This window comes from Drosophila rhopaloa, unplaced genomic scaffold (genome assembly GCF_018152115.1).
Source record: "Drosophila rhopaloa isolate 14029-0021.01 unplaced genomic scaffold, ASM1815211v1 contig_115, whole genome shotgun sequence".
NCBI lineage: Eukaryota > Metazoa > Arthropoda > Insecta > Diptera > Drosophilidae > Drosophila > Drosophila rhopaloa.
This window is the reverse complement of record NW_025334990.1, coordinates 14,611,005-14,636,668: the sequence shown is the minus strand read 5'-3', so window position 1 is coordinate 14,636,668 and position 25,664 is coordinate 14,611,005. Positions and strand designations below refer to the sequence as shown.

The 25,664-nt window shown below is 41.2% G+C and overlaps 1 protein-coding gene across 1 annotated transcript; it reads left to right on the top strand.

Annotated features, from left to right (window-relative positions):
- Window positions 1-87: 87 nt before the first annotated feature.
- Window positions 88-7,696, top strand: LOC108039859 (SRSF protein kinase 3). Its single transcript, XM_017116998.2, has 5 exons — window positions 88-241; window positions 708-865; window positions 1,167-1,722; window positions 2,949-3,902; window positions 4,222-7,696. The coding sequence occupies exons 3-5, from the start codon at window positions 1,230-1,232 to the stop codon at window positions 5,145-5,147; spliced, it is 2,373 nt and encodes a 790-aa protein (XP_016972487.1). The 5' UTR covers window positions 88-241; window positions 708-865; window positions 1,167-1,229; the 3' UTR covers window positions 5,148-7,696.
- The last annotated feature ends 17,968 nt before the right edge of the window (window positions 7,697-25,664 follow it).

Here is a 25,664-nt window from a genome sequence, read left to right as displayed (position 1 = left end):
CCACTAGTGCTGTAAGTCACCAAATCCGATCGCCCAACAACACTAGCCAATCAGCTGTTTGCGTCCGTCGCCTTGCAACACTGCTCGCTAGCAGAGTTGCTTTTTCCGTAGCAGTTTTTTCCACTTGCGGATTTTCGTTGTGCGCGTGTTTTTTGCTCGTTTCAGCTGCATTTGCGGCAGCTGAACAACGCCGGCGAATCGAGATGCTATTGGCCTAGTCTGCGGCCACTTGCGAAGCCAGGTGAGTCGGGGGAAACTGCATTTTTGGGAGCCTTTAGCAATGCGAACGCTGCGCAAAAATGCTAAGCAAATTGAGTACTAATAAGTGCGAGCGGGGCGGCATATAATGCTGCAGCGTGCGAGAGGGATAACATAATCTAAAAGCGTAGTGTGCTTACGTTACGTTATTAGTGTTCTTTACGACGGTTTGAGTCTGGGCTAAAGTGTAGACCTTGTTTTGAGTGCTGCTTCTTCTAGCTATTTTGTAGCTATTTTAAAACTGAAGTGGCTTATCAGTACCTTAGTGGTTGTCCTGTTTCATTTTTGTAAACAATTTAATGGAACCTACCAAAAGAAAATTCAACAAGAAAAATGTTAATAGCATTGTTAAAATTTAAACATAAGTTCATTACGTTTTTTCGTCATCTATTTTTTCAACCAATTTACAATAAGCCATTGTGGCATCACTGATTCCTAGTTTCTTCCAGTTTCTTTTGCAGAGCCCAATGGTATTTTGTAACGTTCGCGGTGCAGTCACACTGGAATCGAGTTTTGGGATTTGGCGTTTAGCGAAGATTTTTTGTGCTAATTTTGTGCAGAAATCGAAGCAGCAGCCGTGTTAATTGGAAACAAGTAGGAGCCCGAGGCAAGTACTCAATTAGCTGATGTTTAAGCTGGTTTTGTAGCTCTGTTTTTGCCGTATTTGCGGTGAATAGAGAGGCCCGTGAAACTAACAACCGAAAAACAGGGCAGAGAAAACAACAAAAGCAAGAAAAACAACGTGAACCTCGAACATTGCCTTTTTGAGATTTGTGCACGTTGCTGTCTGTTCTGTTTCTGCTCTCTACTCCCTACTCCCTACTCCCCTATTATTTCCATATTTATCAGCCTTCCCCTAACCACTTTTCTTCTCTCTTACTCTACCCCTTCTTCGCCGCACACAACAGCTGTTACACCTGGCCGGAAATAAAGGGTATAATAGTAAAATAGAAGCAACCAGCAGCAGCGAAATGAACAAGGCTGACGTCAACCGCCGCGTTCTGGCCATTCAGGCGAAGAAGAAACGTCATAAGAACAACAAGAAGCGGGGCAAGCAGAACGGCACTGGACCCCAGGATCAGCAACCGAATGCCAGCCAGAATCCCAATCCCAATCCAAATTCCCAACCGAATCGGAGCAGCGAGAACTTGCAGGCACCGGATAATGCTAATAATAGCCATGGGGATGTGCCAATTTCGGCTGCCTTCAGCAAGGTTAATGCAACAGCAACGGCCTCCACGTCCAGCGGAGGATCGGGAGGCACTCCCGATCAATATCAGCCACCCCAGCCGCAGCCGAAGTCCAAGAGCAACTCACAGAAGGAGCACCTGCAGCAGCCACCGCGAAGCAGCTCCAACGAGTCCTACGAATCAGAGCTGAACAGCGAGAACGAGGAGCAGGAGCTCAAGGAGGACTACTGCAAGGGTGGCTACCACCCCGTCAACATCGGTGACCTGTTTCAGGGTAAGGCACCTGTTAGCACTCCCACATATTGGCATTTACCGACCCGAAAAAAACCAGCAGCAGCAGCAACAACAACAGGTTGTCAAAGGCGCACAGCACAGATAAATCGAACGCACAGCGGGTGGTTCTACACCACGTTGCCCCTTTTGGGCAAGGGTTGTTTTTTCGGGGAGGAAGGAGGCGCCGCCTCCTCGTGTTGTGGCGACGACAACAATAGCAACAGCAAAGCATTTGGGGGCGAGCTGTCACCTCCAAACGTTGTCGCCAACATAAACCCGGAACTCCACCCCGTTGTTAGCATGTTTTCTCCACCCATTTCACAACGCCAGCTGCCAGCTTGCCAGCTCTCCGCCTTCCAAATCCATTTGCAGGCTCTGCAGCTTTTCGAAAAAGAAAATCCGAGAAATCGCTTGGCAGCGATAACACAATGAGAACCTGATAACGACCGACCAAGCTCCGCAAAATCGCCTGATAATGCTGCATATTATAACTCGAATCGACCAAGTATTCTGCCCCTCTCTCTTGGTCGTTTTATGCAATCCATGCGGATTTATAAAAGGAATGTTTATTAATAGAATCTTACTAGGTTTCTAGTATACTTAATAATCGGTAGAATAAGTTTGATGATTATAAATTTGCTGTGTTCAATGTTAGGGATAACTTAGTTTATTTACATTTCCTAGTTGAGTTAAAAAAAAAAACATTCTTAATTTAGTAGGCTAAACTTTTAATCATCAGCCTTACGTATATTTCAGTGGCTTTAATTGAAACTCAGAACAAGCCAAATGTTAATTAATACCGACTTAGGACAAGATTGACCTATTTTTGAACACTAAAAAGCTTGTAGTCTACGTCTACTATGAGCAATCCCTGTTCGCTAATGCAATTTCAACAAAGTTATGAGAGTTCTAGCATGAAGCCAGTTTTTCGGCATCTTACAAGCCCTTAGGCTGTGATTCCGAAGAAGGCACCGCGAAAAAAACGCACTCAACTGCATTCACTCCCGGATTTTAATTGAATTCGAGCGGGTAGTAGCCCTCGCGGTCGGCTATTCGTTGGGTCAGTCGTGATTTGACAGTGATGCGATTAAAATGGATTTGTTGCCATCCGAGGCGAACATTTGCGATTTCATTTTCTTAAGTGGTTCTGTGTTACTCTCCCCCAAACCCTTGAACTTTGCCTTTTGACGAGAAGAGCAAGAGATTAATGCAATTTTTGTTCTGCAGGTCGCTACCACGTCATCCGAAAATTGGGCTGGGGCCATTTCTCGACCGTCTGGCTGTGTTGGGATTTGCAGGAGAAGAGCTATGTGGCCATCAAGATTGTGAAGTCGGCACCGCACTTTGCCGAGACGGCCAAGGACGAGATCAAGATACTCAGGACGGTGCGAGAGACGGATCCATCGAACCCACGCCGGCAAAAGACCGTTCAGATGCTCGACGATTTCAAGATCACCGGCGTTAATGGCACCCATATTTGTATGGTGTTCGAGGTGCTCGGAGACAATCTGCTGAAGCTCATCCGCAAGTCCAACTATCGCGGCATACCGTTGAGTAACGTAAAGACCATCACCCGCCAGGTGCTGGAGGGTCTGGACTATCTGCACACCTGCTGCAAGATCATCCATACGGATATTAAGCCCGAGAACGTGCTGCTGTGCGTGGACGAGCCGCATGTCCGGTCGCTTGCCACCGAAGCGACCCAGTTGTACTGCATGAACTCCAAGATGTATCCATCGCTTGTGAGCCGGGCGCCCAAGGAGTACCGGGAGCCACCCATCACAGGCAAAATGAGCAAGAACCGAAAGAAGAAGCTCAAGAAGAAGGCCAAGAAACGCATGGAGCTGTTTAAGAAGCAGCGTGACTACCTGGAGCAGGCGGGAGGTCAGGCGGCCGAGGGCCAGGATGCTGGCGAGGATCAGACGGACTTTGGCGTCAATCATAATGAGGTGCAGAACGGCGATGCTGGCATCTCCGATGGGGATGAGTACTTGGATGTGAAGCAGGAGCCGGAAGACAATGACGGCGACGATGACGAGGATGTGGTTGCTGCGCAGCCAGTGCGAAAGGAGAGGCACGAGCGTAAGCAGCGTCCGGAGCGCAAGGAACAGACCCAGCAGCTGGAACAACAAACTGAGGGCGCTGACAAAGCCAAAAAGAAGAAGAAAAAGAAGAACAAAAGTAAGTAAAGATTGAGCTTAGAAAGAAAATGTGTTCACACATGCTTGCAATCCCATAACCGCAAAATATTTGAAAAGTATGTGGTTAAAGTCATCCGAAAATATGTTTGATCCCAATTAAACAGGCTTATAAGTTAAAGTTTGACGAAAGAAGTTATTAATGCAATAATGTAGAATACCCACAAAACTCGACCTATAATCCCTTAATGAAAAGATTCATTTTTTCATTTTATTTTTCCTTTCATAAGTTTTTTAACCTCTTACCCACTTGAGAAAGAAAAACGAATTTGGTTTTTAATACGTAAATATTCTTTATTTAGACAAATCCAACCAACCGCAAGCTCAGCAGCCTCCACAGCTGGAGAACTCGACGAGCAGCGGCGACAGCAGCAGCGCCCTCAAGAGCCACCAGCTAAATGGCAGCAGTAATATCAGCAACAGCAACTCCAACACCAACAGCAACTCGAGCGGCACTCTAAAAGGACAATCAAACGGCAAGAAGATGCCGTTGCGACCGAAGCAGGAGAAGCAAGTGGAAAAGCAGCAGCAGTCATCGAATCAGCAGCTGAACAACAACAACTCCAGCTCTAAGCCCAACTCGAATAGCAATTCGAAAATCTCAAGCGGCTCCGTGGAGAACTCGTCGTCGGCCACCAATGGACCGTACTCGGAGGCCATGCTGCCACCACCTCCTCCGCCACCGCAAGCAAAGCACAGGGCAAGGCGTGATCCGGCGCTGGAGGAATGCAGCGTCTATGTAAAGATCGCCGATTTGGGCAATGCCTGCTGGGTGGATCGTCACTTCACCGAGGACATCCAGACACGTCAGTATCGATCGCTGGAGGTGATCCTCGGCTCCGGCTATGACACCTCGGCGGACATTTGGAGTACTGCGTGCATGGTGTTCGAGCTGGCCACCGGCGACTATCTGTTTGAGCCGCACTCCGGCGACACCTACTCCCGCGACGAGGACCATCTGGCCCACATCATCGAGCTGCTGGGTCCCATACCGCGTCACATTGTGTTCCGCGGCACCTATGCCCAGCAGTCGTTCAACCGAGGCGGGGAGCTTCGGAACATCAACGGCCTGAAGCCCTGGGGCCTGATGGATGTTCTGCTGGAGAAGTACGAGTGGTCGCACAGCGAGGCGGAGTCGTTTGCCTCGTTCCTCAAGCCCATGCTGGAATTCGACCCGGCCAAGCGGGCCACCGCCGCGGAGTGTCTGCAGCACCCGTGGCTTAGATAAGATACGATGCAACCTGGTTGTTGGCTGCGTGCCACCCAGCCAGCAACAGCAGATGGAGCGGTAGCGGCAGCAGGAGCAAGATCACTGACAGCAGGATCGCCGGCGGCAACGGCGGAAAGAGCAGTAAGCGGAGGCTATGTGGAATCTTCGGCATCGGTGGCTACTTTGGCTTCCATTTCATCAATCGCTTCCACCTCGGCGGCGGCAATGGCGGCGTTGAAGGCCCGTCCCTATCTGGTTGCGCCCTTCGTGACCACAGCCTCAGCACCACCCACACCACAGCCCCATGTTTCCATGGCCACCAACTCGGCCCGCACAGCGCCAGCCACACCCACACGTCGACGCATCGCCCCAGAGGAGGACGTGGACTTGGTGGAGGACTTTGATGTGCCCCTTGCCCAGTTGGAGGAGCCACAGTTGCATACAAAGACCAAGTCGCAACGCTTTTTTTGGCGCAAGGCGCTTCGGCGCGTCTTCCAACGCCGCAAGTGACGGCGTCGCCGGCAGGACTTGCCCCGCTGGCATCGTCCCGCCCGTCGCTGTCGGCGCCGCAACCTGGCCGAGCGGGTGAGGCGCATCTGCGCTTGCTGTGCCTACGGCCAGATCCTGCTGCGTGCAGCACGCGTGGCCCTGCTCAGCTGCATCCGCTGGCGAACCCGTGGCAACATACGCAACAACAACTTTTACTTCAGCAACCACTAAAGCATCAGCATCAGCAGCCAGAAAGCCAGCCAGCCAGCCAGCCAGCCAGCCAAGCAACCAGTCTCTAGACCAGCAGTCGCTAATCTCCGTTCTCCAGCTAACTCGAGTTACGTTTAAAGTTAATGAATAACCATTCGATTTAGTTGTACACACACCAGCGCTTAATTTATTTCCTGTGTTTTACATCGACAATTAGACTATTTTTGTTGCTACATATGAAATTATACAATGTATTACCGCCTACACGAACACGTCCCCACGAATCCTGTACATAGGGTCGATTGTGCTCGATCCCATTATTCAGTTTAGTCGAAGCGACGCATAAGAAAGCGAGAGTAAAGTGAAAGCGAGTGCCGCATACAAACCTATAATATAGGCCAATATCTGTTACTGTACATTTAGCCAAGAGGCGAATCGGCAAATATACATTTATTTAGCGTACATAGTTAAATGAACTGGAGTCGATCCATCGACCGGTGCCTCACTCGCTTAATCGCCCTATCGTTGTTTCGATGGGCTTGTGAGGGACCGCAGATGGATTTTTATTAGCATATGTAAATGTACATGGATGCAGAAACTTGAGCTGAACATAACAATAATGAGAACGTAGTTAATTAGTTTATCCTTGGCTTAGTGATCGACATGAACAATTTGAAATGGCATTAGTAACCATTAAACCGTAACCTGAAATAGAAAAGCGAATGCACTACCAGCAACAACCACAAGTGAAACGAATCCTTAGCCCCGAATCGGAACTAATATGCATATAATTATAATTAAAAGTAGCCGCCACTAACAAAAAAGTATTGTTCAACATTAAATACTAGCGCAAGCGCAAAATAATTGCAGCTTTATCGGATAGATAAAATATTCAAGACACAGAAACACACCAAATTTGGCACACTTATCAATACTAGAGCCACACAAAATTTATGGAATTTTTCTCACCCACTCTTAACACAAGCATAAATACCTAGAGGCCACTTTAGTTAAGGCTAGATGTTAAAGCGATTTTTTCAATAGATACGTTTCGACCCGGAGCGGTAGTGAAGCTAAAGCGCGGGATTATCAGAAATGCGAAGTGTAGGGCCCAGTGTCCTTGGCAATCGGATGGCAGGGGATGTGTGCATAACTGACTATTGACTATATACGAGTACGTACACACATATATATGGATAAGTGGCCTTATTAATTCGGTTCTCCGCACCACACCACGCACCACGAAACCACAACCACACACGCACCCAAACCAAACTAATCCACAAACAGATACTAACCAATCCCCCAGCCAATCTGAGAAAGCTATTGCAAACACGATTTACGCTGCGCGAACTAAGAAATTAAAGAATTAGGTATGAATATTATTGTAACTTGAGCAGACATTATTGTAACTAGAGAGCCTAGCCAGCTAGCAAGCAGATATCAATCTAAAATTAAACTAAACGTGTCCAAGTTGAAGGAGAATTAAATGAGAATGAGAGACGGTTCTTAGTAGTAACCCACAATCGATCTTCGATGTTGTCATCAAGTTAATCATAACATAAATGCAAATTCAACCATCTTCGGCTGGCCGATGTTTCGAAAATACTTACCGCATATACTCTTTGAAAATCGCCCAGACTTCCGAACGAAGCTACTAGACCTGGTATCACCAGTGGAGAATCCGCAGATGACCACTTTGAAATGAATTAGAACCAGAATCAGGAACCCAGCTGCCGAATTGCAATTCCAGTATGTTCTCACGCTTTCAAAGAGTATAATTATGAATTATACGATACGATACATAATTTATTGATGTAGTTATAAACAAAATAAACAACAAATTACACAAATTGGAAAACAATCGACACCGTTCGTTTCTTTTTTATGGAGTATGTGCGAACGAACCAGCAGAGTATCTATGTATCTTTTGCCCATAAATACACGCCGGCTTACAGGACAAGCAAAGGATTGCGATAGAGAGACAGCTATGCTGGCGATTTATGACCACATAAAATTCACAAAAGCATTGAGGAGGTCCTCAATGAATGGTTTAAACGAGGGAGCGACCTTCGACAGGCTCACATTAATTCCCGGATATATCCTCAGTACCGGAATTCATCACGTTTGTTTGTCAATGGCTCGAAATTGAATTTTATCCACACGTGCACCCGAATGTCCGACCAGAAGGGATGGCCACTCGTTAAATGCTATGCACATATTTGCGTCTTTGTAGCTCAATGGCCATGGTGCACAGATGCCGGTGCCCCGTGCGACTATTCCACCTGCCTTCAACTTGAGCGGAAAAGGCCAGCGCCCAAGGCTCCTAGTAGTCTCAATGGCATCCGGCGAAAGTTAAGTCCTCGCTGTTTGCCTTTGCCTTTGAATTTGCCAACTCTCGCCCAAGAATCCTCGAGCCTTTGGGAATTGATCTAAGACAAATTCGAAGAGCTCAACGCACACATTGGTCCTGGTATTTGGTTTATTGTTGGCTAAAGTTTCCACTAAGTGAAAAGTGCTCAGCGTTTGAGCAGGGGATCAAAGTTTTAAGCGCGAAAAAATGTTGTGCAACTTATCCGGAGTGAAAACAAAAAGCAGAGTGGCTTGCACAATTAACCATCATAATGAACTTCAAAATAATGCACAATATCTTCGTAAGTAAATTGTAGGATTTAAGCTATCTAAAAATAGTTGGTTTATAAGTTCAGCTTTATGGCATTTAAATTATTTAGTTGAATATCATTTATCATTGGAAGTTCTTATATCTATAGTTAACATTTCAGTGAACTGGATATAACAAATAACTTCAGTTTGTTTCAATTATACTTTCTTATGGTACTTTAGAAAATATCAAAGTGTAAGTCCTATTAGTTGAGATGGTTTTTAAATATCATTAACAATATTCAATACCCATTAAATAAACTTAATTATTTAATAACTCCATTATTTAACAACCATCAAGCTAACGAACAAGCGTCTTAAACGACAAATAACCATTTAACGTTCTTAATCCATAACTTTGGCCCTCCTCGAGTCGAGTCCAATAACGCTTGAGCACTTCCCAAATGAATTAAATATTCTGCTGCTACTTCTGAACTTGCAAATACTTTTTAAAGCCCTCACAGTTGAGTTGAATTCCTTGGGATGGGCATTCAATTTCATTTACTCGAGAGTTCGGTAACAAAACCAAACCCGCTTTCAATGTATGCTAACGAGACCCGCAGTCCATGGTCCACGAGCAGGTTCTATTCCACTCCCACACCCACATCCACATTCACATCCACACCCACACCGAACCCGAATCTGGATTTGCTTATAAATGTCCAACAAATGACAAACTTGACAAAACAGGGACGGCCAAAGTTTTTTGCATGCAAAAAGGAAAATCGCAAAGGAAAACTCTTCAGACAACTCGGTCAGAAGTTTTGCGGAGCATAAGAATAAACCCAAACAATTGTGCGTCTAAGTTGTCCATCAGCCGTCCTTGATGATCGATATTTGTCACACACAAACACAGAGGAACAAAGGGAACTTTTAAAAGGTCCTTTTTGTAGATGCGGCGAAGCGCAAACGATTATTCAATTTGCACTCGGTGAATCTGAGCTCGATGGAAAACGTTTAGCGTCGTCGACCTCTGTTCTCAACATAATACCTAGACCCATCCACCCACTTCTTCCTCCCGAATCGTTGTGCACTTCCAAATGTCCTTGTTGAAAATGCCAGCGAGTGGCACACTGATGACATTAAGTAGCTGTCGGGTTGGTCAGGATTAGATAGCAAAAGTGCCTGATGTTAGTTTAAAGTAGATAAACAAAAGCGGATTCACCCCGCACCCGTTAAACCCCCCTCACCACCCCTCCCCACACCATACACAGCTTCTCGCTTCTGTCTGTCAAGCTGCCCATTGTTGTAGTTGCTGTGTAGACGTTGGCGGTGTCTACGGTGACTATGTGGGCAAATATGGCCTACAGAGCAAAAATACCATCGTAATTTGGGTTTTATACGGCTCATTTTTTAAAGTTTTCCAAATTAAATTGGCTTACTATATTTGTACCACAGAAATGATTTAGAGTCCTAAATTTCACAACATTTTGATTATCACTTTTGAAAACAAAAACTTTTCAAGTTTGGAATTGAAAATAAAGGTATTCATTTCATATGTAAATTTATATACATATTTGAACTACAATTTAAGCTATTCATGCCTTTTTAAAAATAACCAACCAAATTAAGGTACACCAATAACTATCTTCAAAAGTTTTAATTTTTTTAAACTTTTTTCTCAGTGCATAACCCAAGGCAAAGTGCTCATGTGGGTTGTGATGTCAACCGCGTATCCTTGTGTTCATAGAGATTAACCTTACCCTTTGGTTTACCTTATACTCTGCTTTCATCTCAAACTGATTATTGAAATGCCAATTAAATTGGCTAAGAATTCTTTGAATTTCTTAACATATTAAAACTTAGTCAAGGCAAAGTTAGTTAAATTGCGCTCTGTCAGATCCAAGCCTTTCTAGGCATGGCTTTAGTTTGAGTCCCGAAGTTTAAAGATGCACTTACTCAAACTCCTCCCATTTCTGCTCAAATCTCACCCACACTCTATTTTTTAGGTAGGCAACCACTTGTGGGCGCAAAATTCATTTCGTTTTCGGACTGACTCCGAAAGTTTTTAGCCCCAGAGAGTGAGTAGCATTCTCTCTTTGACCCACTGTGCCACTCTCTTAAGTTGGGAAAACACTTTTCATTTCAACCTTATGATGTTGTTGGTTACTTTGGCTTTTCTTAAAACGCTAAGGAGCTGCCCCTGTAAACTTGGTCAGCGGAAAGGAAAAACTTTGCGCTACTTGCCACTTGAACTTTAATTTTTGGGGAGTTTGGAACCCCCTACTTTTCATAGGGAGACTACTCCCACCATGGAGCAAAGTTTTCATGCTTAACACCATCTCTGTAAATATTAAATTGGGGGAAAGTGGACTTAATTAAAATCTATGTGCCGTGGTCAGGACGGCAGTAAGCTGTTGTCCTCACAAACATTGAGAAACCTCAATGGGTCCTGGTTCCAAAGAACTCTCTCGCCAACGAAAATACCACAGAAATTCCAGCTTGAAATGGCAAAATGTGATATATAAAATGAGATATCTTTGCTATGTGAAAAACGATGATATATGAAATATTTGCCAATACAAATACTGGCACAACAACGGATAAACAGGCGGAATCGTATTTATTACTCATCCCCGGCGATGGCAATCCCTTGAGGAAATGGTCATCTGCTGGCATCATAAATTTATGAAATGCATTTACAAAGCGTGTAGTAATTGTACGGCATTGGGTCTGGGGAGCGGAGATAATAAAATCGAATGTCAATTGAATTTGTCGAAATCAAAAGGGAAATAAACGATGGCCACTTGATTAAATTTATATTTCTGCTGTCCGGATTCCTCCAACAACTGCCAAACACACACATGACCCTGAAGGGAGAGTGCTGAAGAAGAGCCCCATTGGAGTATACGTCACTATCAGATGCCACTCCGATTCTGGACCGCCCTTTGTTCTATCGTCCCCCTTTTCCCCTTCTCCTCACTATCTAGTCGAATCCCAATATTTACTTTCGCCCCGCAAAGAGGCGGCAAAGCCAAAGACGTGTTCATGGCCCTAAACAAACAGACTGTCAACAGTTTAAAGTTTCCATTGGAGCGATAAAATGGTTGGAAGTCCAACCAGCATGGTTAGACCCACTAAATTGACTTTAATTTACCAGCCAAAAAATGACCAGTTATCCTATGATAAATGAGGTTAATAGTTGATCTGAAAATTAAAACCATATTCATCAAAATTAATCACGTTGTGGTTTCAAATATTTATAATAGAGTTACATATTCAATTTTAGAAGTCAATAATTTTGATTTGTAAGGTGTTTCTTTATTTAATTTTTTAAACTTGTTTTTATAAAACATTAGCCAGAAATCAATCAAATTACTTATAATTTAATTTTTCTTATAATTTAAAACAAAAAAGGAGTAAATCTTGTCACATTTGTTTAGCTATACTCTTTCTAAATTTAGATCCTTGGGGAAGTTCCACATCGTTTTGATGTAATTAACTTTTATTTGCTGTTTTTTCTCCGTTCCTGTGTGTTTGGTAATCGCCTGCAGTGTGTGGGTAACGGCAAAATTGCCTTTTAATTGCATGGTGTTTTTCTTTTTTCAAATACAATATTTGCACTTGAAATTGCCGAGCAGCACACATGTCCGTGTGTTAGTTAACTCCTCCCGTCCGCATTTGTCTCATGGCCAAAGGCCACTATCCACTGTCGCCCCCCCCGAAAATCCCAGTGTGTGACCTTGAAACTGTTATATCTGCACACAAACACACGTAACGACTTGGTTCTGTGCGTCTATGGGTGGCTAAAAGTGTTTGGAGTGGTGGTGGGTGGTGGGTGGTGCCACCCACTTTTGGGGGCGTGGATGGATGGCTGGTTGGGTGGGTGTTGTGTGTGCGGTCTGACAGTTGAACTGTCTGCCCGCTCCAGTTCCACTGTTTGCATTTGACATTTTCAATTTGCATGACAGTTGCCCCGGCATCCTGGCATCCTCGCATCCTGGCATCCTCGCATCCTGGCATCCTGGCACTTTGGCAGCTGCCCAGCCTCAACCGTTCAATTTGTCACGTAAATGTCCCTGTGGTATGAGCTGCTTTTTGGGGGGGTTCTACGGATTTGACTAACACTTCACGTACGCCGCTTATATTTACCCAAGATCTGTTATACACAGGCAACAAGCTGCCTGCCTAATTACCTCATCCACTCCCACCAGTTCGCCCCCAAGATTTTCGGCCGATAAAAAACAAAATGTCTTTGTAAACATCTGAAGAACCCGTGCGGCACGCCATTCAAATTTCCAGACCTCTGTGGCCGGAGTTTAACAAACTTTCTACCAGCTAATTGATGAGCCGACGACCTTCAACAAATTCCTTTCGATTTCATTTACTTCGTCGTATCTTGGGTCCGAAAATTAATTTAATCACGGCCACGAGCTTGCTTGCTCTAAAAGAAGGTATGTCTTTTGATTGAAAAGGTTCAATAAGAAGTATTAATGTTTTTATTAAATATTTAATAATTTGGCCTTAAAAAGGAGATCAATAACAAAATGTACAGTAAAATAAGTATATTTTAATTTTTAAAGTCTCATTCACGGTATTGTTAATTTCAAAATACTTTCAAATGTATTTAAGTGTAGTGTAAAACGCTTCTTTTAATGTTATTACTTTATTAACATGAACAACTTCATTATTTCACATCCATTTTAAAATTTTCTGTTTGCTTAATTATTTAATTTATAAAATACTTTTATTAAATGATTTAAAAGCTTTTGTTTCGAGTTTTTATAATAATTAACTTGTTCGTATACATTTAATTAAAAGCTGTGTGTGTCAACATAAACTAAAATCAAACAATAATCAAATTTAATGTTTGCATGCCTTTGTAAATGGTTGAAATGGAGGACATACTTATACACTGCACACTCGATAAAATAAGCAAGTAAATTATATTAGTAGAGATAATATTAAGTGTATTTAATGTATCGAACCTAAAAAGTTACTTCTTTTCCCCACTTTAAAGTCCAAAAACTTTTGGGGCAACATTTTTCATGGCGAGTAGTTTAAGCTTTTAATGGAAGAAGCTTGTTCACTTTGGTTTTGGTTTGGTTTTTGGTATTATGATGTTTTCGGTTTTATGATATTTATAAGCTGCCCACTGCATCCCCATCATCATTTGCTTTCAGTTTTCCTGGTTTTATGGCCGAAAGTATGCCGCATTTGTGGGTTCCTTTTTTGCGCAACCGGAAATTGCCGGAACTTGGCGCTGGCACCTGACAATTATAGCCATAACGGTGAACGTGTACGTATACGCTGGTATTGGCTCTGTGTGAGTGGGCAATTATTTACCGCCGCCATTTTGGCACATGTCCCTGACTTTTATAAGGACTGCTAATGGCTATGGCAGATGTAAATCAATTTTAAGCCCTGCCAAAGATGCATATATGGAACGTCAATAAAAAAGGGTATTTTAGTCAGCGAATAAAATTTAATACCTTGAATTGTTAGTTGAAACGAATTTCATATTCATATTCCTTGTCCGTGATTAAATGAATTGTATTGTTCCACTGAAAAACTGAGAAAATGTTGACTTTAATTAGTGCGAAACAATGGATACAATAAAGAATTAAAAAATACACATGCTTTTTCAAGAGAAGGCATCAAGCAGACCTATGGATAGGAGGGCGGCAAAGAACGAGAGTCCTTCCCCAATAAATAAAATATAATCGTGATCGTCACCAAAATCTCCTGTTATTTTTAAAGTCAAAAACATATTGATATTTATCGCTGCTGTTATGTTTTTCCATGTTATGATTGTTACTCTTTCTAGTCCCAACGTTTTATAGCCATTTAATTGGCTGATTAACGTATAAATAAAATATATGTTATATTAAAGCTTTTTCAAGAATAGCCATAATTGAACTACAAATATTATTTGAGGTTCAATGCTATTCTGCTAATAACCCCTTTTGAACAGCCATGATGTGGCAAAAACCGATTCAGTTCTTTCAGAACTTCTCAATTGGAAACTCAGTCGACATTGCTTTGCGGACATGAACGTATGTATATATCGTATGCACTTATTTCTGACCATGGACTCAGTGAGGCTTAAAATTTGAAAGGGCTGCCAGCTCAACACGAATGTGTCAAAGTTTGACAAATTTGTGCGAATTTCTCCTTTGATTCTTGGGCTTTTGTTTGCCTCTTCTGTTTTTTGTATTTTTTGTATTACTTTTTAGTTCTTTCCGTTTTCCATGTGCGCATACATTTTTTATTGACATTTATTTGTGTGTGGGGGTCGCTGCAGTTGCTCGTATGTCAATGCACCATTAAGAATTCCCTTTTGGCCCGACGGCAATCGATTTCCATTGTGGAGCTGGAGCTCCTCAAAAGCCGACTCCTTTCCGCAGTCATTGTGTGTGTGTTGATTTACATATTTTGCAGGCTTAAGTGGATTTATGGAATTCTTGGCTCTGCCTTTGCATTGAAGTCCCCTTATAAATGCTTCATGCGACGAGTTCAATTCGTTTCTTTTATCCATTTCCCTCGCTTTCCCACTTGTTGCACTTGCCTTTCGTATTTACTGTGGAAATGGCAAGCAATTTCCGTTCGTTGTAGCTTGTCTGTGGCCAAAACTAATTGAGATGGCGAAAAACGCTGGCGGAAATGTCACTCTGGTTTTTTCGGTCCCTAAAAGGACGCAAAGAATGGTGGTAGGAACGCAAATGCCGCCGAAGAAGAAGCCATCAGAAATGTAAATATATAATGGCCGAAGACCAGCACTTGAGCAAGTCGGTGTGGTTCGGGCGGTTCTTTCCTAGAATAGACACAAATATAGACAAGACAAGGAGTCGGTTAGCCGGGTCCTGGAAAAAGGTTCTCGTGCTGTTGAAGTGGAGCGCCAAATGAATTAAATATAACCCAGCCAAGTCAGTCTAAAGTGTATGCGCTACAAGCTCTTCGGTTGATTGCCATTCCTCCAGCCCCAATTCCTGGCCACCCGTCACTCCCACTCGTCCTGTTCCCGTGTCCTTGCCGAATGAAACTTCGATTTACATTTCAACTGCAGCCACTGGGGAGGAGTCCCTGACGTAACCCGCTTACGTAGTGAAATTCTACCAAACACAGTCCTAAATAATTAACATTTATTTACATCTAGATAAATTTTTAAAAATAATATACATATTTCATTAACGAACTCAATTATGATTAAACTATTATATATGTACAAGGTTAATTTTGATGTTTCATGAAAGATAAAATCAAATAGGAACTTTTAATTAATACATTTAATACCAGTTTTAGTTTAAAACAAAAATTGTCTGCCTCTTGTATTTGAGTGGAATAAGAAAATTGGGTATTTTCAAAATACCACTTATTTGAAACAAATTGTCCACAACGAAAGACAGAAATACATTTCACTGGTGTTTTATTGTGACAGTTTCTCAATTATAGTATTTCATGATGCAAATCAGTTTAGTTTGTCGAAAGTTGTGAAATTGGCCAAGAGTTTTTGTCATTGAAAAGTGCATTAATATTTAAAATACAAGATATTCCACTTATCCAAGTTTCTGTTAGCCAAGTTCGTCTATATTGACTACAAGTTGGGAGGTAAATCAGTTTTTTTTTTGGGGTGTTGGCCTTAATAATTCACACCTACATGAAAAGGCAAACTCCTGTTTGACTTGCATATTCCTCTGTTGTTCTACACCTTCGCTTGATGGGGCTTTGAAACATTGGAAAAATTCTTGTTGTAAAAATTCTTGTTGACACCATAATGGCTACGAAATATGAGTCCGAGTGACACTTCAATAGCTTTCATGTGGCATATTTTTGGAAGAATGAAAATGTGAAATGCGGTTTGCTTTTGACTCACAGTTTCAGTTTCATTTTGTTTCTAGAAAGCTTGTTTTTCCCAGAATTGTGTGCATTAATTTTTGATTTATGTGTGCCTCGCAGTTATTGATTTTTGCTGCACATGCAAGCTGCATTCATGGATATTCCCTGCTGGCTGGAGCTGCCAATGAACACAGATGCCAGGTCATAGATTCTGGCCCGATTACATCACAAATGCCACTTAATACCATACCGAACTGGTGGGCCGGTGGGGCTATTTGTTAATTGTCCAAATGTTTACACATGAGCAGCAAGTATCCTGCTAAACTTTTCCTATTTCGATATGCATAGTGCTTTTTGTGGGCCGGACTTAGCACCCGCTTTTATCCTGTCCAGAGCTGGCCCCTATTCAATTCCATTGCCCCGCTTGTTCTGCATATTAAAAGAGCCCCGTAAATAAATAAGCATATTCAATTTTGTATGGAACGTGAATGGTATCGAAATGTTTAACAAAATACGTAATACGTGACCGTGCTGAAATGGCCACTGAAACAGAAACTGAAACACAAAAAGCGAAAGCCACATCGGCAGAAGCTTCGCAAGTTTCTGTTGCGGTTTGACACTTCAATGCACTGAGAGAAAATATATTGGTTTGTTATTTATATTTAATTGATATTTATTTGATTAAAAAAACATCATCATACTAATTTTATAAATAAACAAGATTAACAAAATTATTTTAAGCAAAAAGTAGATTGTAAAACATTACTGTTCCTAAAGACTTACAGAAAATTACAAAATTGTGTTTTAATCTTTCCTTGTAAACTTTTTAATAGCAATTTTTAGCATGGTTGACCGATAGTCCATTTTACAAAGTCAAGTTATTTTCTGTGCATCTCGAAATTGTTTATATTTAGGCACGAAGTGCTTGACTCACAAGGAGCTGCAATGCAGCACCGACAATTGGCAGGATATTATGATTTACTTGGCCGTCGTGGCCGGATTCCTTGGCTGAATTATTTACTTAATTGGCCCCCAAAAACGGACGAGTGCATATCAAATGTCAGAGTTGGAGTAAACATCGGCCCGAACCGCGTTACACAACTGTCAAAACCACATAGATGTGGCTGACTGGATGGCACACAGATTTGGGGAAACTGCAGCTGGATGCGATGACATTGAAATGCGGCACAGCATGACGGGAATTTCCATTTGAATTTCGAATCAGTTTCATATTTGTAAGCTGCACATTGTTGATTGGCAACTATCAAATGAACCAGCATGATGAGTTGATTTGATTTCGTGATTATGCGGGGACCATTGTCTTTGACTGAAATTTGCATGATTTTAATTAGGAGACCATTTTTTTAGAGGCTTCCTATTCATAGGCCCATCATGATCTAAATTTGACAAGGGAGCTAGAATTTTTGTGGTTCGGACAGACCAATTTTTACTCCTTTGTTTCAGTTACCTACCTTTTTCCAAATCCCCATTGTTCTTAACAGCTCATAGCTGGTTTAGTAATTTTCAACTTTTCCATTTCCCCCACTCATTTCTCTAACGGAATTCAATTTAAAGTTGAGCTCTTCAAGGATTAACCTTGAACCTGCAACTGCTGCACATGCTACCATTCCTAATTCTATTTTCAGTTCATTAAGCGGGATTTTCAGCACGTTATTTACGCTGCGCAGTTGCAAAGGAACAACTTGGTCGATGGCTTGGGAAAAGCAGTTGGCACAATTCCCGACTATAAGTGCTCCACGACGTGCTGACATCCTCATCTCCCTTCGCAGCGATTCATCTCATTTAACTTTGCCAAGTGGCATTTTCCGGGGAAAACGGCTCTGTGTTGCTGCATGTGTTGCAATTAGTTTGTCTGCTTGCAGTTCAGCGTCTTAAGTTTTTAAGTCCCAAGTTTATTAAGTTCTTGTTCTGCGCCGCCTGCCACTCCGAAGGTGTTCGATTGCGAACCAAAGTTTTCCCACAGATCCTGTAAGGACTTTCTAATATACGCACCACTGGCAATAGGATAAGTTGTTGAGCAATGGAAATATAAGCTTAATTGAAATACCGAGTGCAGAGGCAAAGTTTTATTTACACATACACATTTGTATTATGGGAAAATTGAAGGATTTGGAATGGAATATACGGAATTCTCTAATTAAAATAAGCTTTCAATATACATTTCGTACATTTAGATGTGCTTAAACTTATCAAAGCGGAATAAAGGAGATTGGCAGAGACTTTATGCATAGTTATTCAGAATCTAATGTTTTGGGATGAGTATTTATTTTACTCTAAACTCTCCATTGCGTTTTACTAAAGTGCCAGTGATTAATGAATTTACTGAACGTAAAGAAATTATTTATAATACATTTGAAATGCAACTCCGTAGTTTCAATCCTTCTGATTCTCCGAATATTTATTTATTTGTAAATAACCAAGGTCCTTAGGACATCAAGATAAGACACAAAATGTTATTTAGATCGTAGATATCTCGTGGGTAAATGTAATTGTATTGCAATCATAATATGGTTATTAAATAGACTAAAATCTAATTGGATACTTTGTTGTCAGAACCAAAACTGTCGCATAAGGGACTGCTAATATTCCCTTTTCCTTTTGCCAAACCCGAAATGCCAAAGCAAAACACAATATGTAAATTAGTCAGTCGAAAAGCAACTGTATAGCCCACGTAATAATTGCCTTTTGTGCTGGTTTGGCAGCTTAATAAAATTTTAACAAAGGTAAATGTAACTGGTAGCTTATCTTTTGGTTAATCGAAAACTCCAGAGCCCCGGGCATCGAGCAAACTACACGGAGACACGCAGGGCGGTGGGTGGTCCAAAAGGGGGAGTGGCAGGCAGACAGGGCCCAAACACATTTGTCAAATAACAAACGGCACACACACACACATACCCATCGCGCATACGTTCCGTGTTCAATTGTTTGTGCTGACAGCTAAATGGAGGAGGCTCAGTCAAATGGATGCTACCCCGTGCCCTCTGCCATTCACACAGAGAAATAGTTTGAATTCTATATTAGAACAATTAAAAATGGAAAATCTGCTGACCCATTAACATTGAACTAAAAAAATGACATCTGTTCTTGTATAGTAAAACGTAACTTCATCCAAAACAAATAACTATTAAATTATTAAATGGCTATCAACTTCTTATTGCCTGAATTTCAGACTAGCAAAAAAAAAGGTAAAATGTTATGAAAACTCAAAACTGATTCATATTATCATTGATATTTTTTCCTTGTGCATTTCGTGCTTTTTCAGCTTTTGAGGTTCCTGCTCACCGCACAACATTAGCATGGAAATTGTTAAATTGAAATTGTCATTCACATTTCCGATGCTTGAGTTGGCTTTTTTCGCTTGGCTTTCGGATTGGACAAATCACGAATCGATGGTTGACACGTCATCGCCCCGGATTTACCTCTGTCACTTCACTTAGTCCTGATTTGGCTTAAATCCTAATTATACCCACCAGAAATGACCATAATTAGTGCGCAGGTTGGCTGGCGGTAGGCAACTAAAATCGATACGATTGACCAAACTGAAACTGGTGGGTAGACCAAAAATAAACACAAATTACACGGACTTTGATTGAAGGCTGATTTGGTCTTGGGGTTTTGCAGGCTGATAGACAGACAGGTAGGTAAACCGCTGGAATTACGATTACCCCAGCGAAATGGGCATTTAATTGAGCGTCTTAATAATTTTGATATCGCAGCGGTGGCGTTGGCAACGCTAATTGGATTCCTAATTAAGCATACCGCCGGATATAGCGCGTTGTCAGGGAAACTTGAAGCTCGCAGGCCTGCAACTCGACCAATTATCGTTAACATGGCGCTAATGGAGAGGCATTCTCCGAGGTACAAAACGTGCCACTGGAGATGCATCACTGCGGCATAACAATGGCATCGGCCCCGTGACTCGCAACTCGTAACTCGTTACTCGAGACTCCTGACCGGCAATTAAAACTCAATTATGCGGCTACAAAGTTGACAAAGTGGCCACGTCAAAGTAGATAAATTTCATTTACCGCCTGAAAGTGCAATCATTGCACTTGGGAAAACTTCGCACTGCCGTGCCGTTCACACTTGATGGGTCAAAGTAGAGATTGCAGGGGCGGCGATTGCAATTTCCCAAAGTTTCCAATCAGAAGTTGTCTCAATAATTGAGCACATCGAGCAGTTAGGATGGCGACAGGGCCAAGGTGTTATATAATACGTATGCTCGTGTGGCAGGATGGGGATCCTGCGGCGAATGCCTTTCGCATTCACAATGAGGCACTGGCATCTCCGGAACGTGTCCTCCCAGCAACAAGTACGCGATTCCTGCGTATCGCATCAATAAAAAAAGGCAAAAAAGAGGATATCTGCCAGTAACCGAGGACTGAAATACCAGGAAAATCACATTTGGTCAAGGCTACGTCATGCACACAACGCATTTTGTTGGAAAAGATTTTGGGTGTCTACATTTATATGTATAGTTTGTATGGGTTTGTGATAAAATCTGGAATTTGTTCAATGAAATAAATAATTTATTACTTTCAGTTGGAGATATTTTAATACGATTCATATTGGCAAGCATTCAATTATTAAGCTAAATAGACTAATTGCTTAGCTAACATCTGTTATGGTCTAAAATTAAATTTCGCATCTTTAAATATACATGGGCAAATACATTTTTAATCAGAACATTTTAAATTGAAATTTCAGTGAAATATTAAATATTTAAAATAAATAAACATATTTGAAAATTGATGAATAAAACAATATCCCAAATATATTAAATTATATTAACACTTTAATAACATATTTAAAGAATTTTAGTAACTTTTAAGAAGTAAATTAAATATTTATAAATAGCTTATTGATTAAAAAGTCATTCTTCCAACATATTTATTTCCCAAACTCTATGATATCGGAAGAGGGTATAGAAATATCGCATTACCAACGGAAACATTTTTCATCGAGTTATTTATTTTGTTGCTGCTAGCCTTGTTGTTGGCTGCTCTTGGAGGACTTTATTTACTTGACGAATGTGTCCGTGCAGAGCGAAGGTCCAACGCTCCTGGCTTCATTAATATTTATAAGTTGGCTTCTCTAGTAGGAGCTTAGCCAAAGCCGTAATAATTCCCCCGACCACGCAATCTAAATCAGCCCTCTTGGAAACTCCGTTTGCTGGAGACAGCCACTTGGCCCGCTTAACAATTTCAATTTCAATCTAATCTAAATTACATGATATGCGCACAATTTGAACGCTAATGAGCAAGGAATTTGCGGTAAGGCGGTGGCGTGTGAATTTTAATTAAAAACTTTTCTCACTTTCCAACCAAGATAATCTGTATCCCCGACCCTCTGTTCCTCTAAATCTCCCACAGCGAATCGGATGTCCTTTCTTGTTGGCTGCTGTTGTTGTTGTGGCTTCGATTGCATCGATTTTTTGCTAACTTTGAACGCCATTTGAAAGGAGCTTAAGCATGTTTCTGTTATTTGCGCTACCTTCGGGCGAAACCTGATTCCTTGGCTAGCAAACAGCAGCTGCTTGGCTGAGGAATTTGGTAAGTAGGGGTAAAAAAATTTTTATAATAACCGTAATGCGATTAAGCGGGGGAAAAGGTTTCCCGCTGACAATTTGTTTGCTCAAATCAACTGGTAATGCCATTTATTTCTGTGATTATTAGAGTAAAACATACGATTTTATTGAAATAATTCCCGTTGTTACAAATATAACAACTTGCAGAAAATAACTAGTTTATTTTTTAAATTTTTGTAATGTTGGGATGATAGGAAAATGAGTAAGCAGACCTTATGTTTGCCTTAAGTCAAATGGTTTAGTTAAATATTACAATTATTTTGTGTAATAAAAATATTCTTTACAAAATCTTTCTTAAGTCTGCAAATGCAGTTTTGTGATTTTAAACTTAATAATCAAAAAATGTATATGGATTTTAAATTACAGATTTCATTGTAACATGGTTAATCTGGGGCCTTTATAACGCAATCAAATATTCTAAATGTTCTAATAGCCCTTTTATTAAAGCAACTTAGCTGTTTCATTTTTCTATTGGTTAAAAAAATGGGATTTGGGTATTTTTGACTACATATGTTTCATGCCGCATCAGGTGATTCAGGATTCGTTGCATTCCTTCTGGCCTCTGAACTGCTAAGTTGGTTTTAATTTACACTTAATTACGTGCATTGCTGGGGCAAAAGTGCACCAGATTGCTTCGTGGGTGTTCCATTAATTGTCCTTTGTTGTGGCAGCTTTACCACTACCTCCTCCCCTCTCCATTCCTTCTCTGCTCTAATAACACATTACCAAGTTGCTTGTTGGTGCTTTTTGATGGGTGCACATGTTTGAAGGGGAAGGTTGGAATTAACTTATGACCAGAACTTTTGAAAGCGAAATGAGAAAGGTAGTGCGTCACTTGGCTGTTCAAACAAATTACTTTATGTCGAAAAGTTACTTTAATCGATTATGAGGCAGTCGAATAATACATTAGTAATGCAATTAATTAGAACAATTTAGTATTCTCACGGCCCTCGGCGCCAGATGATTAACTTCCATGGCGATTGTTTTGCTTTCCTTGGCCCAACCACTTGCTTGATTCCATACTTGGCTGCTCTTTTTCTGGCCAAGAGAACGCTGCTCTTTCTCACTCGCTCTCTGTTTTTTTGCCACGCAGTCGCAGCTAAGTTATTCCGAAAATAAAGCAGCCGACCTGTGGACGTTGCGTATACGCAGAGTTGTCGACGCCGTTCGTTTGGAATCACCGTTCAGTCGCTAGCTGGACGTGATGTTGGCCGGAAGGGCAGCACGGCAAAAAAAAAACCAAAACTATAGACTCATCACAACAGAACAACAGCTGAACTCTAAGCCGTCATAGAAAGAGGTGTTCGTGCCGCTGAAACAACAAGTATCCACAGTACTTTCTCTTTCGGTCGAGTGTCCAAATCCAACAGTGTGTGCGTGTTAGCCAACAAAAATTTTAGAAAAACGCGCGCGTGTGTGTGCGTGCGCGCTGTTGTGTGTGGATGCAAATCAAAGCGCAGCTCACCTGAAAAGTATGCTTTAAATTTCTGCTATCGCCCGCTGCTCCGTTTTGTGTACTTGTAACTTGTAACTCTGGAAAGTTTTTATTTGACTGCCCCGGCGCATTTACATAAGTGAACTTTGGCATGCGCGCGGCCTGCTCCACATGGCGCTGATGTAGCTGTAACGACGACGACGACGTTTGCACTGAATAATTAATGCAATCAAGCAATTTGAACCCGTTTCGCCGTGGAGTGAGCCAGTGCCAGCGTTAGAACGGTTTCAACGTGACCATAATCACCGGAGTCCCTGAAAGAGCCCAAAAACACAAAACGCTATATCCACAAAAAAAAGAGATAACCTGACCAAAAATTTGCAAAATACACGAAGCCTGAGGAACAAGGAGGGAAGACTATATTTTTCGAGAGCACTATACTATACTATACTACCGAGAGCCTACTATATATACTAAGTGCTAACTGACCACGCATATTCCAATCATAAATTATCGTGATAAAAATTCTTAGGCGCTGAAAGCCCATTTCAATTTTCACCCAAAAACGCTAGAAGAAGAATTGCCCGTGCATGAGAAAGAGAGGGGGAAAGATAGAGCGATAGAGAGAGAGAGAGGGAGACACTGTCTGCAGACCAACAAATTACTAATAATAATTTTCAGATTTAAACGACAACAAAAGCGAGGCAAACAAACATCTGCTGGCCACGCAAGAAACATATACAAATAAATGCGAACGGGTATATAGCAAAATGTAGACAGCTTGGCAAATATATTTCGATTAAAATATAAACCAAATTGAACTGGACAGAGCTTTGACACGAAAACCAAATCGCTTGCCAAGTGTCTCCGCCAACGGATTTCACACACACATTTTGCCTGATTATTGCGGCAACAATAGAGATAAGATTCGCAATTTAGGGGAAAAGCGTTTAAGTGGTTGGGGAAAAACAGCCAACAGGTTGTCGACGTCAGATAAGAACGACATTTTCACAAAATTGGTAAGTCTACTTCAGAATAAAGTAGAATAATAATAATACAACCCTAATTGACAGAAACGTTTGATCTCCAAGTTTATTAAATGGCTTTTTAATAATATTTAGCTAAAGCTTTTGTCTTATAATGAAGTTTAAGCAATGAAAATCCAATTTAAACTAAATTTATGAGCTCCTAAATTTATTGAAAACAAATTCAGACTTCGTAGCAGACTGAATTTTTTTGATTGTGAGTTTATTATTTTAACAAATATGAATTTGGAACTCTTCCCTATGATTAAAAAGCAATTTGTGACAAATTTAACTATTTTTATTATTTTATTTTACATACATATACATTTTTTTTTATAAAAAAGTGTAATTTAGGAAGTTAGATTCGCAATTGCATTAAATAAACCTTTAGATGAACATGGTCCCATGTTTATTTAGGGCAGTGCTCTTAAAGTTTAATTAAAACACAATCTATCAGTTAAGAAATGAAAGTGTCAAAGGGAATTTTTCGCGCTTCTCCAACTGTCACTTTTTTGCAAAGGTGCAAACGTTACCCGCCAAATCCTCCATCCATTATCCCCATAATCCAACTCCTCACGAGATCCCATCCGTCAAATCCCATGCCCCGCCCAGCGGCAACATGTAAATGCTGCTGTAGTTCCGCTCGTAACATATGTGGGCGAAATGAAAAGTTCGCAAGGAGTAAACTGTAAAAATACTGACCATGTCGCAAAGTGCCATAAACAATTTTACAACATTTTTGCTGTCATAAGATTAAATGTGCATAAACTGGAGGGGCAAGGACATAGCACAAGGAGTCCTCCACAGAGGCAGGAGTGAAAATGGAAAGTGGGAAAAGAAAAGAAAAGAGAAAGCTGGGCAATAGAGCGCTGCGATGGGTGAAAGCGAAACAAAAGCAATAACTATAAAACAAACACGACAATTCGCTTCAACTTTGGGGCTACAAAAAATGGCTGAACACACACAGACGGAAACAAACCGACTTTATGGAAGAAAGAAAACAACACCAAAAGCAGAATGGCACAACAACAGAGACACACCGATATGCATACACTGGGGGAAACCCATGAATTAAATTACGCAATAAAAGTATTGATTTAGGAGTGCGATGTTCCGCTAGTATACACTACGAAATACAGTTTAACAGTATTGGTGCTTAGGTCCTAAAATGGTAGATTTTTTGTATTCTAAATGAATCTATGGTTCACAGAACTCAAGGTAATATAGTAGATCATAATTTAAAAGAAGTTAATCATAAAATTTGTTACTAAAGGCTTGGATAGATATTCTAAATTTAAACACTTTTCAACAACTTCTTATTATAACCTAAA